Source organism: Solanum lycopersicum, chromosome 3 (genome assembly GCF_036512215.1).
Source record: "Solanum lycopersicum chromosome 3, SLM_r2.1".
Taxonomy (NCBI): Eukaryota; Viridiplantae; Streptophyta; class Magnoliopsida; order Solanales; family Solanaceae; genus Solanum; species Solanum lycopersicum.
The window spans coordinates 58,595,962-58,613,856 of record NC_090802.1 but is presented as its reverse complement, the minus strand read 5'-3'; the positions used below and the strand labels follow the sequence as shown (position 1 = coordinate 58,613,856).

Genomic DNA, 17,895 nt, shown 5'->3' with positions numbered 1-17,895 from the left:
TTTCATTTATTTTCATTATTTTTAAAATATTTTTTTTTATTTCTTTAATGTATTCAAGCTGTATATTAATACATTAAATCAATATTTAATGTATCTGAGCTAGTTTTTTAATGCACGAAATTACATATTAATATATCTGAGCCAGTATTTAATATATCTGAGCTACATATTATGTATCCGAGCTGATTTTTAGTGTATCTGAAACAGTAATTTGGATGAAGCACATACACTTTTAAAAGTTAAAGTTCGGTTTGAAAAATTTTTCTTTCTATTTTCAAGGTTCAAACCAGATACTCGTAGAGATTAATATATACATAACCCTAGGTAATTAAAGTTAGAACGAAGGGTATAATGGTCATTATCACAAAACCTTACTATGGTACGCTTCCATTTTCCAGCGTTGGAATCAACGAAGTCCAACACCCGGAAGTGTCTCATCTCTCTGTAATAAAATACACTCAAAAAAGAGAAGAAGAAGCCATTGCAGAGAATTTATCGAGGAGTTGGCCGGAGAGAAAAATGTCGACATCATCAGTGAACTTGGAAGATGTTCCCTCCGAGAGCCTCATGTCGGAGCTTCTCCGCCGCATGAGGTGTTCCTCCAAGCCGGACAAACGTCTTATTCTCATTGGTAATAATAATTATAATAATACTCGAAGTTGGTTTTTATCATTATTCTTCGAATCTGCTATCTTTGTTACGATTTGTTTGTGGGTATGTGGTGTGAACTTTCAAAATTCTATCTTTTGGCTGATTTTATGGTTTTTGCATCTAAATGGCTATCAGATCCGCATTTTTGCTATTTTGTCGGAGTGGGGTTTTGTGAATGATCTTATTGCTTTGTTGGGGTTTGCTTTTCCCCCCTTAATTGCTATCAGATCTACAGTTTTTTAAGTTTAATGAAGTGGAATTTTGAAATTGGGTAGTTTATTTTGCTGTTGGGTTTTGCTTCTTGGGGTTATGGGAGTAGGGGGAGTTTGTGTGTACTTGGAAACAAGATGAAAGTTCTGGAATTTAGGGGGATTTTGTGGTTTAAAGGATGAGGCATGATCTATGCTTAGAGCAGGTTTGCTTTTGTTAATTTTGTCAAGTGAAGAAGTGAGTGACGAGTAAAATTGCTCGCCTTTAATGGTTTTAAATCTTAGAAAATAATATGTGCATTCAAGCTACGATAGTATTCCTTAAAAGGAGTTATGAGTGAACCATGCTTTCAAGTTAAAATAGGGATTATGTTGGGGCATATTGACTATTTATGGGTTATTTGGTAACAAGAAAATCCTAGCTTTCCCGATACTTGCTAATGAAAGTTCAAATCAAGTATGCATAAATATGAAGGTGATTTCGTAGTGTCTTATTTGGTTTTTGCTAATATTGGGAGGAAGTAGCAGTCCCCTTCTCAAGTAAAGCTCTCTCTCTATATGGTTATATCCCATGGTGATTTCCTTTTGCGAATCTTTTTGTAATTCAAGTTACTACCTGCTCAACCATTGCTATGGTAAACCAGGGTTCATCCTTTGGTCTCGACTGCATAGACTTGATTTGCTCTGCAATAATGTATGTACAACAACAACATACCCAATGTAGTCCCACAAATGGGGTCTAGGGAGGGTAGGATATACACAGATCGTACCCCTACCTTTGTGGGGTAGTGAAGCTGTTTCTAATAGACCCTTTGCCCAAAAGAAGTGTAATCAAAGCAGGGATGTTAATAATATTCACGTATACTGTGTACAAAAGATGTATGAGGAAAAAGGTCCTCAAGCAAAAATTAGCTGTTATATTTTCGCATTTCAATGATTTAAGACTTTGAACGCTTGTCTTCTATGCCCCTCATCACCAATATAACAAATAAAGTAGTTACCTAGTTGGTAGCATATGACCTTGTAGGAGCATTGTTATTAATATTGTTTGTAGAAAGGCCATTATCAAAAAAAATATATTGTATGTAGAAAGGAAAAAAACTTTACTAAGGATTCTCATGCTTCGGAAAGGAGACTAGACAATAATTGGCCTCCTATCTCATGTTGAGTCTTTTGGTCTTTTTTTATTCCCTAAGCTTTTTGCATGCTCGTAAGGGGGTAATGTGTAGCTGGTCGAAAGTTTTAACCATGGATCTATATATGGATTTGGGTTTGGAGCTAGGTTTTTCTTAATGAGTTATAACAATTTTTCTTTTCCCAATTGCCTAGAATTTATTTCGTGGCAGTAGTGTTTTAACATTATTGTTGTAGTTTATATGGATAAATAATGTCATCCATGTGCTCAATCTGAATTCATTTTGGGTGTTGACATGTCATCGTATGGACTTATACATCGAATTATGAATTGTTCTGTCATGCTTTACCAGATTTTTGTGATAGATAAATCTGTAGATTTTCCTTCTTTCCAACTATTATAGTGTTAAGATCTCTAAAAACTTTAAACAAATTCCACAGGCCCACCTGGATCAGGGAAAGGAACACAATCTCCTATCATTAAAGATGAGTATTGCTTGTGTCATTTAGCCACGGGGGATATGCTGAGAGCTGCTGTTGCTGCCAAAACACCTTTGGGCATTAAGGCGAAGGAGGCCATGGATAAGGTCATATTGAGTGTTCTTTAAATTATTGTTATATGTTTCTGACTTCTTTCAAGTTCCAACAGGAGAGTTTAAGGGAGAACAGCAATTGGTTTTCCTTTTCTCAGTAAAATTGTTTTTGTACTACTATCTTTTCAGGGAGAACTTGTTTCTGATGACTTGGTTGTTGGGATCATAGACGAAGCATTAAAGAAGCCATCATGTCAAAAAGGATTCATTCTTGATGGGTTCCCTAGAACTGTGGTGCAAGCAGAAAAGGTTATTTTCTGTTAATCCTTATTTATGTTTATGTGGACTTTATGTGCAATTTCTATCAACTTTGATTGAATCCTTGTAGTAGGATTATCACGTCTCGCTCTACTTATTGCAGCTTGATGTGATGCTTCAAAATCGAGGTACTAAAGTTGATAAGGTTCTTAATTTTGCGATTGATGATGCCATCTTGGAAGAGAGAATTACCGGACGCTGGATCCACCCAGCTAGTGGTCGGTCATACCATACAAAATTTGCACCTCCTAAAGTACCTGGGATAGATGATGTAATACCTTCTCTTCCCCTCTAACTTGTCAAAAACAAAAATTACTGTAGTTTTTTGTTGCTGAAGGTAGTTCATTGTAGTGTGTCTTCATACGCTTAGCAATTGATTATTTTACAATTTTAATATCTTTTTTGTCTGCTGTGCAACTTAAATTCTGTCAGACAAATTTACCTTCATAATAAGGACTGTCAACCAAATAAAAAAAAAGGAACATTCTATATTAAGGATAGTTCTCTGATATCTGAATCTAATTCAATTTTATCTTTCTACATGAAGGTCACTGGAGAGCCATTGATACAACGAAAAGATGATACTGCTGCTGTTCTCAAGTCAAGGCTAGAAGCCTTCCACAGGCAAACTGAGCCGGTAAACATCTGTTTATCTCTGACTTATTGAGGGGAAAGGGAAAGTAAAAAAGAACGATAAACATCTGTGTATCTATCTAGTCGCTTTGGTTGAGAGTTGGGAAAACTAGGAATTGCATTTGGGAATTTGACATAATAATCTATATAAGATGTTTGGCAACATTCTTCCAAACATTATATACACGGTATAGCTTTCATTTGACATAATAATCATTTTTGTAGTCTGTTTGGACTCTTCATTAGTTTCTGTTCTCCATGCTAAAGCTGTATTGGAATAATGTACAGGTCATTGACTACTATGCCAAGAAGGGTAATGTAGTGAATCTTCCTGCTGAGAAACCACCACAGGCGGTCACAGCTGAAGTCAAGAAAGTTCTCTCCTAATGGAAGGATGCCAACTTTTCATTTTGGTTTAAGGATTGAAAATTTAACTATGAATTTTGGTTGACCAGTTATATTTCTAGTTTCCTTTTTATGGCACTAGCTGGTTCATCCCTTTATGAGAACATATCACTAAGTGTTGGTGAATTTATTTTACTTTTGACATTGCTCTTTAGTGAGTTTTTGCAGAGTGCAATAGGAATTGACACAAAATTATTAGTCGTACCAAGTCAGAATGAAGTTTAACAGAAGATACACCATTTTTGAGTTTTGTGGGAGGGTAATAGAAGCGGCTTCTGGGTTTCATGTCGGAAATATTAGTATTATCTTTCTGCAACAAATTTTTATCAGTTGTTATAAGAAGATAGTTTGTTTTCCTTCTGAAACAACGTTTAATGAGGTTTAAATCCAAACCCCTATATGAAAAGTCTACGGTTTGAGAAGAAATATAAGATAACTTTCTCAATTTGTACTAATCGATGTGTTTTAAGCCTTCTTTACTGATCAAATATTGCATGTTCAACTCCAGCATTCGTACATAATAATTGGAGAAAGAAATAGAAATAGAAAATTTATGTTAAATGACATTGTAATACTACTATTTCAGCCAGAGTTTATATACAGTGCGCGATCTGAATTTAATCGGGTTCAATATGAGTTTTTTTATACATGCCCTTAAATCGAAAACACCCCACCAGGAATTTACAAGCAATCAGGCAAGTCAGTTGATGCCTTTGCGAATATCTAAATAAAAATTCTAGCTTCGCCACGAGCGGATGAAAGGTCTACAATGTTCAATAAGTAGAACTGTGAGGGATTGCGAAAAAATAAACAGAGAAAAACTGCAATAGAAATTTGCTTTAAGTTCTGGCGGGAAAAGAAGAAAAGAATCTTGTAACCAACTTAACTGTATATAATTTCTTGACCAGAATCTCCTCGTTCATCACTTCTCTGAAAATTTTGTGTTATTTTACAGTTTTCTCTCTAGAAAACCAAATCTTCCATTGAATACACCAGAGAAAGCTCTCGATCTTCAATGGCGCGAACAAGAAATTCCAAGAGTTCATCATTCATCTCTTTGAACCCATCATTTTTCATTCATTTGTTCTCACTACCTCCATTCAATTCCCTCCATAACTACTCACCCAGAAAAAACTCAAGAATCACCCAAACATCCCCATTTCTGTCTTTCTGTTTCATCTCTCTGCTCATTACCCTTACTTTCTTTGCGATTTTGTACATCACATTCACAACCTTTTTCCAAAATTCACTCTCGTGCACCACTACTTCTTCTTCTTCGTCTTCTCTGTTTTTAGCCTCTGTTTTTGCTGCGGCATCATCAAGATCGGGCTCTGTACTAAATGAGAAAATTACACTGTCTACCGGAGCAATGGTGCCCTTACCGGCTCATGGGGTGGTCGGAAACTTCTCTGAGGAGGAGGAAGAGTTCTGGAGGCAACCTGATAATCAAGGGTACATGCCTTGTTTGGATTTCAGTCTAAAGTACCGAAAAGCTTCTGTAAAGATTTCAAAAGAGAAGAGGAAATTTTTGATTGTTGTGGCTTCTGGAGGATTGAACCAGCAAAGGAATCAGATTGTTGATGCAGTTGTTATAGCAAGGATTCTTGAAGCTACTCTTGTTGTTCCTGTTCTTCAAGTCAATCACATTTGGGGGGATGATAGGTAACTTTTTGAATTTCACTTTCAAGATTTGTTACTTCATTGATCCAACTTTTTAGCTGTCTGCAGTGAATTTTCGGAGATTTTCGATGTTGAGCATTTCAAGAAGACTCTGATAGCTGATGTTAGAATCGTGGCGTCTTTGCCATCGACACATTTTGTTTCTAAGCAGACCATCAACCGTGATCTTCCTTTTCACGTATCGCCACTTTGGCTTAGAGCCAGATTTCTCAAGCAAGTAAGAAAAAACTAAACTGCTCCTTTTGCTGTACTACTTGAGTTAACTGCAATCTGCCTAGAGAGTTGGTTAAACTTTGTGTTGCGTTTTTTCGTATAGCTAAACAAAGAAGGTCTACTTATATTGAAAGGATTAGATTCTAAGCTCTCCAAGAATCTTTCACCTGACTTGCAGAAGCTCAAATGCAAGGTAATATAAAAAACTGCAGCTTGTTTTTAGTAACTGAGGTAACTGTTTGATAGAATGCTGGGAATGGGAAGTGACGTAAAATTGCTGTTTTTTTTCATCGTAACTTGAACAGGTTGCATTCCATGCACTAAGATTTGCAACTCCAATTAGGGAGCTGGGTTATCAGATAGCTAGAAGAATGTGGATTGAGGGTCCTTATGTCGCGATCCATCTCAGGTTAGAGAAGGATGTGTGGATCAGAACCGGATGTCTTACCGGTTTAGGCAAGCAATATGACAGTATTATAAGTAGAGAAAGGGACTTTCACCCTGAATATCTCACTGGCAAGTTGAACATGACTCATGCACAACGGCGACTTGCTGGAATGTGTCCCTTAAATGCATCAGAAATGGCTAGGTAAAACCGTAAAGTCCTTGAACAACTTATCCTTTTGTTTTATGAAAATCTTAAATTGGGGCATTCTGTTGTAGATTTCTGAAGGGGTTAGGAGCACCAATCAGCGCTCGTATATATGTTGCTGGAGGAGAACCCTTTGGAGGCACACAAGCTATGCAGCCTCTAAAAGACGAGTTCCCAAATTTATTGACAAAGCATACACTGGCTCGAAATGAAGAGCTCACTCCATACTTGGAGAAGTCTTCTACGTTAGCAGCCATCGACTACATTGTGTCTCTGAGCAGTGATGTTTTCATCAATTCCCATGGAGGTAACATGGGCCGAGCTCTCGAGGTATGTATCAGTCAGTCATACCTACTTACAGCAATGAATGAACTTGTTGTTAACATTGTACAATTCTGATTGTTGGCCAGGGACATAGAGCATATGTAGGACACAGAAAGTACATAAAGCCAAACAAGAGAATGATGCTGCCATTCTTTGAAGATTCATCTGTATCTGAGCAAGAATTCAAAAGGATCATGAAGAAACTGCATAGGAAAAGTCAAGGGCAGCCTGAGCCAAGGGCTAAAAAGATTGATAGAGATGTAATTGCATATCCTGTACCTGAGTGCATGTGTAAGCAATAATAGACACTGTTCCAACAAGTTAAAACAGTTTTTGTATGCAAATGTTCATACCATAATGAGTTTGTTTCATACTTGTATCTTTCCACTTTACTACACTTGGCAAAAGTATTGCAGAATCATAGAGTAAAACAGATATATGTGAGAGCCTATCAACTTCTAAGAGCATATATGCCTAAACATTTGGAAATTCCTAAAGTTACACATATGCTTTGTTATTTCTTTCCATTTTAATCTTTACCACAATTACATTACACTAACTATAGCAAAATGGATATATTCTTGGTGTCAGAAGCATTAGCAAATAGAAACGAAATGACTCTAAAGTATAATCTGTTCATTCAAAATAGCAAAGACTAGGGCAGCCTAGTGTACTAAAACTCGTTATACATGGAAACTGAAAGTTGAGCTTATGAAAGCAATTTCCATCAATTGTATTTCTTAAATTATCGTAACTAATTCACATATCAATAAAGCTGAAATATCGGTAAATCTCAATCAATATATATATATATCTGTGATTTGATAATTAAATAACAGTTGACTTCGTGTTGTAACCTAGACAAAAATAATTAACTTTGTTTACTTATTAAAAATTTAGCTTCATGAATCGAAAGCAAAAAAGTGAATATTAAGTCACTTGAGCAAAGTGTAAATCATGAAATTGGCATTATTTTCAAAAAACACTAAATTGATATTAAAATTCAGTGATATGTATGTTAAATTTTCCATGACCATGTGAAAACCAATTAGTAATAAATTGATATTGAGTTTTGATTTAGAAAAAATAAATTGTGCAGTTAAATAATTTAATATATTTATATTGAACTTAAATGATTGCATTAAAACACAAATAACAATAAAAAACTATTATTCTAGTATTTCTTTTTCCTCCATTATCTATCATCACAACTCTCCAAAGTTTAACAAACAAATAAATAAATAAATAATCCCCCAAAGTAATAAGTGAAATTAAAAAAATATACCAAATAGAAAGATTAAAGAAGAAATTTTTTTTAACCCTATGTGTAGTCTGAGAAATCCAGATTTTACATAAATTTTGAGTGGGAGTATAGAAGGAGAGTGTGTAACGTAAAAAAATAAAATAAAAAAACCAGAGAAGAAGAAGAAGAAGCTAAGAATGGAGAGTTCAGCAGTAGCAGCCGATCTGGTGGATTTCTTGAACGCTTCTCCTACAGCTTTTCACGCAGTTGGTATTCTACTTTTCTCCCTAATTTGTGAAATTAATCTTCAATTTCTTCAATAGATTTATGTTATTTGATTCATTTTTCTTTGTGGGGTTTCTCTAGATGAAGCAAAGAAGAGACTTAAAAGTGCAGGGTATGTACAGATAGATGAGAAACAAGATTGGGATTTGAAAGCTGGGAACAAGTATTTCTTCACTAGGAACTACTCTACTATTGTTGCTTTTGCTATCGGTAAAAAGTATGCCCCAAAAAATTTGTTCTTTTTCGATTTTCTTAATTTAATTTTTTTTTTTGTGTGTGTTTCTTAATGATGGGCATTAATTTTTTCTAGATATGTTGCTGGAAATGGATTTCACATAGTTGGTGCTCATACAGATAGTCCTTGTCTGAAGCTGAAGCCGGTTACGAAGGTAGTTATAATTCTTTTCTGGGGGAATCAAATCAGATTTTGAAGTTTGTGGCTTGTTGAATCAAGTGCCTTTTATTGATTGGGATTGTTTATAGGTAATTAAAAGTGGATTTTTGGAAGTGGGTGTACAAACATATGGTGGAGGGCTGTGGCATACTTGGTTTGATCGTGATCTAACAGTTGCCGGAAGGATGATCATAAGAAATAAGAAAGATAGTTCTGAATCCTACTTGCACAAGCTTGTGAGAATTGAGGAGCCTATAATGCGAATTCCAACTTTAGCAATTCATTTAGACAGGTAAAACCATAAGAAGATGAACTCTTCTTCAGATGGTTGCATATTTGAAAATTTATCTTGGGTGTCAGAGGTGCTTGGGGTTTTAATTTCTATGTGACCTACCTTTCTCGTGCCTAATAGTTTTGAACCTATTCAGAAATAAATAAAAGTTTTGAGCATCTCTTTAATGTGTGTTATTGTCATGGTAGTTATGAATTGCAGTTCGTATTACTGATGTATTTCATAAGATATAAGGTATTTCTTTTTGTATTAGTTAATAGTTTCATCAAATTTAGAAGTACTTGTGACGGTTCGTGGTTTCTGTGTTTCATTTAGAATGGTTGTGCCTTTGTATTGAAGTTACATACAATTGGGATCATAAGAATGATTTCCGTAGGTGATAATTGTTATATCATGTTGTTCAAATCTTCTAAATCCACAAAAGGGATTTGCATCACTGTATTATGTGCTAACCATATTCACCAAAACACATTATCTGGTCATCATGTGCTTTGTACCTTCAATGAGTCGGAACATCTTTTCTTCTCCAAAGTATCTTCAACAATGGTTTATGTGAGTATTATTATAGTCTTCTTTTCCTATATTTACAGAGGTGTGAATGATGGATTTAAGGTGAACACACAGACCCATCTTCTACCAGTATTGGCTACATCAATTAAGGTAATGGTACATTGCATATGTTTGATGCTTATATATTTTTGTAGTGTAATTCTGTGTTTCAAGATTGAGTGTGACTGTAAGTTATGAGAATAGTTTATTTTGTCTACCTTGACAACACCTTGCCTTTTCTCTGTGTTACTTTCCTCATCAACTAGAATCCTTTTCTTTCTGAAAAAGCATTTAATGCAGGAAGGCTTGTTTGTGATATGAACTAATTCTTTTTCTCCTCGCTTCGCATTAGTAAGGATCTTCTAGGAAATTCTAGTTCTTGCCTACATGCATATGTACAATTATAATTAACACACTTTTTTTTTTATGTCGGTGTTTGTCTGAGACAGCTTGCACACACCTTGACTTTTCCACCATTTGCCTGCTATCTCCCAACAACACTGATACTAGGTAACGCTGCCCACCAAAATTTGGGTAGATGTGCAGAAATCACATAGTTTTTTTTTGCTTTTGTTGGAATGTGAACCTTAAGATCTTATAGTTCTCCACCCTCATTCCAGAAATTCTTAGCTTGATAATCTTTTGGTGTTGGTGGATCTTCCCACTTACATACATTTCAGAAGAACTTCTTAATTGAATTTACTGTTTTACTGGGCATAATGCATCCACAGATATATCTTTTAATATGCTTGCTTGAGATTAATAGAAAACCGACTTTGGTCATTTCACATTAAGCGAATTGAACTCACCACAAGAAAATAGAAAAGAAAAAGAAGAAGAAAAAAGTGACTCCTTGTTACATTTTATTTGATGGTATTTAACTTGATATGGAATTGAGATGGGGTGAAACGTTAGTTTGATAGACAAACATTGCACCAAAGTTCAGAAGTTGAATAGTTAAGTGTATTTGTAATCTTCTTTAAAAATTCAATTGTACTAATCCAATAAAATAACTTCGTCTGATTCCTTAATTCTTATTTGGAATAAACTTTGTGTCCTGTTAAGATATATGCATTCATTATCTATCTGACACCGTTTTGCAGGCTGAACTCAATAAGCCAGCTTCCATTGATGATGCTACTGGAAATGCAGCTCCAAATGATAGAAGTAAGTCCAGTAAAAGGACTCCTGGTGGTGAGCAACATCATTCCCTTCTTCTGCAGGTACCATAAATTGCAATCCTTATCAATGTTAATTTCATGAATCTGAGTTGCTGGATGCTTTCTTTCATTGCGTGAAGCATATTTTCAAGATCTTTATCGTGCTACAGTTTTGTGCTCATGCTATTTTCTTTTTTCTTTCAGCTTCTAGCTGCTCAGGCAGGATGTGAACCAGGCGACATATGTGACTTTGAGTTGCAAGCATGCGATACCCAGCCAAGTATTATTGCTGGTGCCATGAAGGAATTTGTTTTTTCTGGAAGACTGGACAATTTATGCATGTCATTTTGCTCTCTAAAGGTAAAGGATGCATGGATACAGAAAGTTTCATTGTAGTTATTCATTTTATTAGAACACATCATATCTGTATATGGTGGACTCTATGTAAAGAAGGAATGCTAGGTGTTTTGACGGGGAAAATGATAATTTTCACTTTTCAGAAGATAAAAATGAAAAGCTTAAGTCTTTTATTTTTTTGGTGTAAGCAAGTGTTGTTAGGGGAAAGCATAGAGATGGTCGATTTTATAGGAAACTTGTAATTCTGTACGTACTTTTGAGGGTTTGCCCACCTCCCTGTGTGATGCAAGTTTCGAATTCAGTATCCCGTGGGTGATGAATTTTTTGTGAATAAAAGTTACCCTTATCTCAAAAAAAAAAGATTAAATACAATGTGCTTAAATTACATATAGAAATTGGTTATGATATTTTATTGAAGGTTGCAGAGTTTGTCATGTCAATGGCAAATTGGCAATTATCTTCTATCATAGTCACATGGATGCTAAGATGCAGAGCTGCTGTGAAGAGCAACCTTTCCAGTAAAGTTTTAAATAATTTCAGAAGAAGATGTTGGATTGGAAAACATAGTTTCTTTTCTTGTGTGGATTCGTTAGAAACCTAGTAACAGTACCACAAATAGAGTGTTAGTCAATATGTAGATGTGGAGCACAAAACACAGATCTGAGAAACTGCACTTGTAGAATAAGATTGTATGTTAAAGAGATGGAAAGTGAAAAAATTGAAGGAAGAAAGAAAAGCTGTTCAATGTAGTCACTTTTTGTGATTGGCAAGGCTTCTCGTCCTTACCTTATTTTCAAACATATAGCTATTGTTTGGTAAATTGAAAATTTCCTTTTGGAGTTCTCCACTACTTTGATTTGTAAGAAATAGGCTAAATACATAGCTTGAACCTTAAGTATCTAATAGGTAATTAGTAATTACCTTAGTTATGTAAATACTATTTACCTATTGGACACCTTACTCTAACATGGCGCATGGGGTGCACTTCACCTGAAGGGAAGCACACGATGAAGCCGTGAATAATTTCTTTTTCCAAATATTTTTTTCTTGTTCTTTCTCCTCCCTATTCTCTACTTTCATTTAGCTTTTCTTGTCCTTGCTGCTGTTCATTCTTTTTCATTTTTCTTTTTCTTTTTGTTAATGCTCTCTCTTTGATTTTAATAGATACCAATCATCTCTTATTGACAAACCCAAGTAAAAAAAAGAAGAACTGACAAATCCAAGAAAAGGAGGCAGCAACACTTGTTCGAGTTACCCTTCTTTACAGCTCAATTGAGCTGAAATTGAAGACACGACTCTACAATAATTTAAGCATATAATAGGCAATAGCTTTAATTGAAGTGTCTAAATGGAAAAAATGTGACAACTTTAGCGGGCCACCTATGTATTTGGCCTTAGAAATACTTCCTGGAAAAGAGAGGAGGTAGGTCATGCTATGTGCTTTCTAGTTGTAGAAAAAATTGAAAAAGGTGAAGTGGAGACTGGAGAGTATATTTAAAAGAACAAAGCCTTAGGCTAATTTTTTGGGGTTTATTCAACTTCATGATGGTGTATATTGACAAAATAGCAGCTCAACAGGATGTTTTACTTTAAATCATGTTTAATCTCTATTCTCTAATTTATCAAAGGAATTTTTAGAGAAAATCCTATGAAGGGGATAATTTAGCGGACTTAGAAGTCTTTAAAGAGAATATGAAAGTGAAAAGGCAACATATCATTAAATCAGAAAAGTTGAGGACTTCGCCAGTTGTCTATTGTAACATGAAGGCAGCAATACGTTTGTCCTTCTGTTCCTGCATCAAATATTATGTAAACTTGCATAATTTGAATGGATCAACATTGAATGCAATTATGGCGCTTCTTGTTTTAATATACATGCAATGAAACTACTTTGGTGATATTGATGTCAGGCACTGATAGATGCTACTTCTCCCAAAAATAGTCTTGAGGACGAGGTTGGTGTAAGAATGGTGGCTCTGTTTGATCATGAAGAGGTTGGGTCTAATTCAGCACAAGGTGCTGGATCGCCAGTCATGTTTGATGCTCTCTCACGAGTTACAAGTACATTTGGTCCAGATTCAAAGGTAGTCGAATAGATCTATCTCACTACTACTGTACTACATATTGCTGCAATATGTTCAATTGTCTATTGTTGTTTCATGGACACATAATGTGTTTTTAGTACCCGGTAAACGAAGCAGTAGTGGTCTTCCTAATTCATTTTCATGCAGGCGTGAATTATCAGTTTCCCATTTGTCCACTTATTTAAATTAATATGGGATTATAAATCCAAGTTGATTCCACAATTAGATTGCCATATTGGACAAAAATGCCCCTAATTTAGCATTGCCCCTAAATAGAGTTCTTTTTAAAATGATAAACTAATTTAGTTTGAAATTCTAAACCCTAAACTGTCTGTCATAGAATTTCCTTTGATAAACTCTACCCTCCCCAGACCCCACTTATGTGACTACATGGCGTTGTTATTTTAGTGAGTGCATGTAAACGTTGTGTTTCATGGTTAATTAAGAAATTCTTATTGGTAGTTGTACCTTCCTTATTTCTGGTAGCTTGAATCCTGGGTTTCACTGATATTATTGTACATTGTACTTCAGCTAATACAGAAAGCAATCCAGAAGAGCTTCCTGGTGTCTGCTGATATGGCACATGCCTTGCATCCTAATTACCCAGTAAGTTATTACATGGGGTGGTCTACAATCTAATTTCTTTTGGCTTTGATCATAATTTAAATTCCTTTTTCAGGACAAGCACGAAGAGAATCATCAACCCAAATTTCATAGTGGGCTTGTTATTAAACACAATGCTAATCAACGTTATGCAACCAATGCAATCACTTCCTTTGTGTTCAGAGAAATAGCTGCTAAGCACAACATTCCTCTTCAGGTAAGTGAAAAATGTTGGACCCTTAAACATCCCAGAAACTGGCGAATATTAAGATATCATGGTTGACGTTTTCCAAAGGTCAATCTGTCTATTTCTGAACCTTTGTGTTTGTCAAATCTTTCTGTTGTTCTGTTATCATAGATGTACAGTTGCTAAGGGGCCATCTGTTAGGTTTTATGTCATCACATATAATTAGCACAACTATTAGATGTTGAGACATTTTTTTTGTGCAGGATTTTGTGATTCGTAATGATATGCCATGTGGCTCAACCATTGGACCTATATTGGCAAGCGGGGTAGGTATTCGAACTGTTGATGTAGGAGCACCACAGTGGTCAATGCACAGCATAAGAGAAATGTGCGCGGTGGATGATGTGAAGCATTCATATGATCACTTTAAGGCTTTCTTCCAAGATTTCTCACAACTTGATGGGAAGATCGCCGTTGACATCTAGGCCATATATGATTGGTAATGCCTTGTACTGTTGAATTACATAGGAAAAATAAAACTTGTTCAACAGTTTTAATTCCCCCAGCTAGAATTCAACAATCAAAAGATTTGACAATGGACAATGGTGTCCATTACAACTGGTGCTTGTTATTCACCTTCTGAGAACTAATACATCTGTTGAAAACTAGCTGTGTGTTCCCTTTTTTGGAATGGGCAAGCAGAGCATACAGATTTCTGATTGTTAGGTTGATATCTAACGTAATTTCATAAATAACATATCTAGCGTAATTTGGGAGGATAGCAGAACTTACTCCTATTTGATGAATATGATATCATAAATGGTTACCATTTTTCCTAAATTAGTGTCATTATAGTAAAACAAAATTTGTCTCAAAATTTTCAGCTGTCCTTATACTTTACTATCTTTTAGTAGAGTTTAATTCACAAAAAACATTTATTAAATAAAGATAATTTAGTAAGCTACACATTACACATCTTAAACAAAAGAAGTAATAAATTGCATAGATATAAATAAGGTATAGATAATCCAAAAATTGTCAAATGCTTTCAATCAAACGCAGAATAAAGTAGTTGTGCATGTTATTTTAAAATTATTATATATTATATCTCGCATCAAATAAATCTTTGCCATGAAGGGCATCAAATATCTTTTATAAATGTGTGTTCAATTTTTAATTTATTTTAAGGAGGTGGATGTAGTTTTATATCTCCATTAATCACGTCTTTGCCATCTTTATTAAGAAATAGAGATAAGGGCTAATCAATCAGTTTCCCTAAACTGCAATCACATTAACTATTAATTATATTTGATTTATTTAATTTCCTTTTTGGATGTTGACTAGTGACAAAGAAAAATTGCAAAAGTTGAGTAATAATTGTGCGAAAAGTATTGGACTTTTTAATCATACTTTTTGTTAAAGCCTTGAAACTTTTTATGTTTTTAACTATTCAACATTAAAACTGAAAATAGTTTTTAAATATATTCTTGACATGAAAGAGAAAGTCTCTTTTTAACATCTCACATCTAATAATAACTAAAAGAGAAAATGGTCAAATAGCCTTTAATCTATGGTCGAATTTTTAACTACGTACTTTAATTTTACGGGATTTTATAACCCCTATAAACTGTTTAGAACTTAAATTATTACCTTCCTAATCGCTGATTTTGAAAGAGAGTGTATTTCATTCTCTTTGAGAGAGTGAGCAACAAACTTAAATTATTAAAATTTAATTTTTAATTATTTTTATGAATATATCTATTTTTATTTATTTATATTCTTTGTTTTTTATTATCTTCTTTCTTTCACCCCTTTTTTGTCATTGTTACTACGCCAAAGTGATCTTCGCCGGAGCTTCGACCAACAAACAACAACAAAATAACTAGACCACCTACACCGTTGAAGCAACAACTTCACCAAATCAAAACCTATTAGTTGTCTCTCTTCTTCGTCACTATTGACGAGTAGTAAGACGCCGATCTGGCAAACCAAGAAACACCACACCTCTTTTTGCTTCTGATGATGAAGAACCAGCGAAATCTCAATTAAACATATTCCTTAAGTTGTACAATTGAAATCAGATTTACGATGCGGAGGTGGGGGAAGACCCCACTGTATCCATCAATGAATTCTCCAAATCATGATTAGACAAAAATTTAGGGTTAAAAAAGGCATGGGTGAAGAATGGAAGAAGATGAAGGAGATAGTATTTTAAAAAATAAATAATAATTGGTGAAATACGTGTAAGTGTTTGTGTTTCACACACTTGACATTTGACTGGTTATGGTGTTTCAAGAGGGTATATACTTCGTTTTAAAATAGTTTAGGGGGTAATAAAACTCCCGTAAAGTTAAAGTGTGTAGTTGAGAATTCGATCGTACGTTGGGGGGGGGGGGGGGGGCTATTTGATCATTTTCTCTAACTAAAATAAAGTTAATAGACTATAAGAATCGGAGTGTCATGTTGAAACTTACAATTGCAAATCAAGACGATTATAAATTAGACGATACATAAAAACTATATTAAGATAATATCTCCCGCTAAACAAAATTCTTAAATGTCTACGGATGCTCTTGTTTTCTTGATGGGAAAGAATAAATCAAATATCGAAAAGAATTTTTTTTTCCTTTCACAAAAAGTTAGACTAATTGTGGTGATATATTAATTTTCCTTTCAAATAAGAGTAAAACTCAAATATGATAATAAAATCAGAGCAAAATCTTAATATTATATTCTATATTTATTTATTTTCTTAAATGACATTTAAAAAAAACACATAAAATTGAATGAATTTTTGACAATTCAAGGTGGGAACGCATCGTAAAAGTTGGTCCCCGTTTGTCATAATTGTTTAATTATTAAAATGAGACTTACACCACCTACTACTGCCTATTATTATTAAAAGATTGGGTTTAGAGCGTGGCATGGATAGTTTAGCTTATATTATACAGGTGCTTTTAAGTTTTAAAATACTCTTTTTAATTATTATTTTTTTTAATAAAATGTTTTTTAAAATAAAAAATATTAAGTGATTCTATGATTACTGATTTGACAAAGAAAAAAAAAACTTTTCTGCTATTATATTATAAGTTCAATAACATCAACTTCAATTTGCTTTTTACCATCTAAAGGAAAAAATAAAAGTTTTAAGATCGGTTCATCTATTTAATCAAGTCTTGTCTTGTCATCTTCAATTATTGAAAAATCCACATGGTCAAAAATAGTGAAACACTTTTTAAGAATTTAGAATACGTTGAATTTTAATCACGTAATTATCAACACACTCCGATTGACATTCCTAAAATTGACAACTAAAAGGAACGAAAAGAGTAATAATGTGTATCAACTAGCCCCACTATTCAATGACAATGAAAGTTAAAATTTTATTTTTATTTTTAATCAGAAATTTCAAATTTAAACTATCTTAAATACGTAATCGTTATTGTTTCAATATGTTTTATCATTAAATTTAAATTTAATCAAACTATAAAATAAATGACAAATATCAAATAAGTACTAAAAATAAAACAAAAAAATTAGATACGCCAAAATATAATCACAACCGACCTACGTCGGCATTTCAATGATAGTGAGGGATGCAATTTGGAATTTAGAGAAAAGTGGTGTTGGTTTTCATTTGTCACACACAATAACGTACAAACAACACAGAAGAAAGTACAAGTCCCCAAGCAAGAAAAATCTTACGAAATGCTCAAAATACCATTTAAAGAAAGCCATTTATTATATCTATAAAAGGATAAAAAAAAAAACGAAAAAAATATGAATATTCTACGTGTATTAAAAGGATCCACTATTTTATCAGACTTACTGTCACCATCGACAGATGATATCACGTGTTATACTTCAAAAATTTATTTATTATATTAAATTTTTATTTTAAATTTTAAATTGTATTACATGTTTTTCATTCAATTATATATTTAAAAATAATAATAATAATAATAATGGTGAAGAGTTAAATCCACCACCAACCAAGACAGGTCATACTACTAAAATTTAATACGTAAACCTCAGCATACTCTTGTTCA

At 33.9% G+C, this 17,895-nt stretch overlaps 3 protein-coding genes across 3 annotated transcripts; all 3 read left to right on the top strand.

The window, feature by feature from the left end:
• Positions 1-264: 264 nt before the first annotated feature.
• LOC101265630 (adenylate kinase 4) lies at positions 265-4,087 on the top strand. Its single transcript, XM_004236292.5, has 6 exons — positions 265-631; positions 2,436-2,581; positions 2,717-2,836; positions 2,949-3,116; positions 3,393-3,482; positions 3,767-4,087. The coding sequence occupies exons 1-6, from the start codon at positions 352-354 to the stop codon at positions 3,863-3,865; spliced, it is 903 nt and encodes a 300-aa protein (XP_004236340.2). The 5' UTR covers positions 265-351; the 3' UTR covers positions 3,866-4,087.
• Positions 4,088-4,585: 498 nt separating this feature from the next.
• LOC101263694 (O-fucosyltransferase 37) lies at positions 4,586-7,189 on the top strand. The gene is made up of 6 exons (XM_004236506.5): positions 4,586-5,545; positions 5,612-5,780; positions 5,880-5,969; positions 6,082-6,365; positions 6,440-6,698; positions 6,779-7,189. Exons 1-6 carry the CDS (start codon positions 4,899-4,901, stop codon positions 6,992-6,994), a joined length of 1,665 nt encoding a protein of 554 aa, XP_004236554.4. The 5' UTR covers positions 4,586-4,898; the 3' UTR covers positions 6,995-7,189.
• Positions 7,190-7,833: 644 nt separating this feature from the next.
• LOC101265910 (probable aspartyl aminopeptidase) lies at positions 7,834-14,514 on the top strand. The gene is made up of 11 exons (XM_004236293.5): positions 7,834-8,205; positions 8,302-8,437; positions 8,531-8,609; positions 8,704-8,906; positions 9,497-9,566; positions 10,559-10,678; positions 10,820-10,975; positions 12,883-13,056; positions 13,588-13,662; positions 13,736-13,876; positions 14,110-14,514. The coding sequence occupies exons 1-11, from the start codon at positions 8,133-8,135 to the stop codon at positions 14,329-14,331; spliced, it is 1,449 nt and encodes a 482-aa protein (XP_004236341.2). The 5' UTR covers positions 7,834-8,132; the 3' UTR covers positions 14,332-14,514.
• Positions 14,515-17,895: the final 3,381 nt, after the last annotated feature.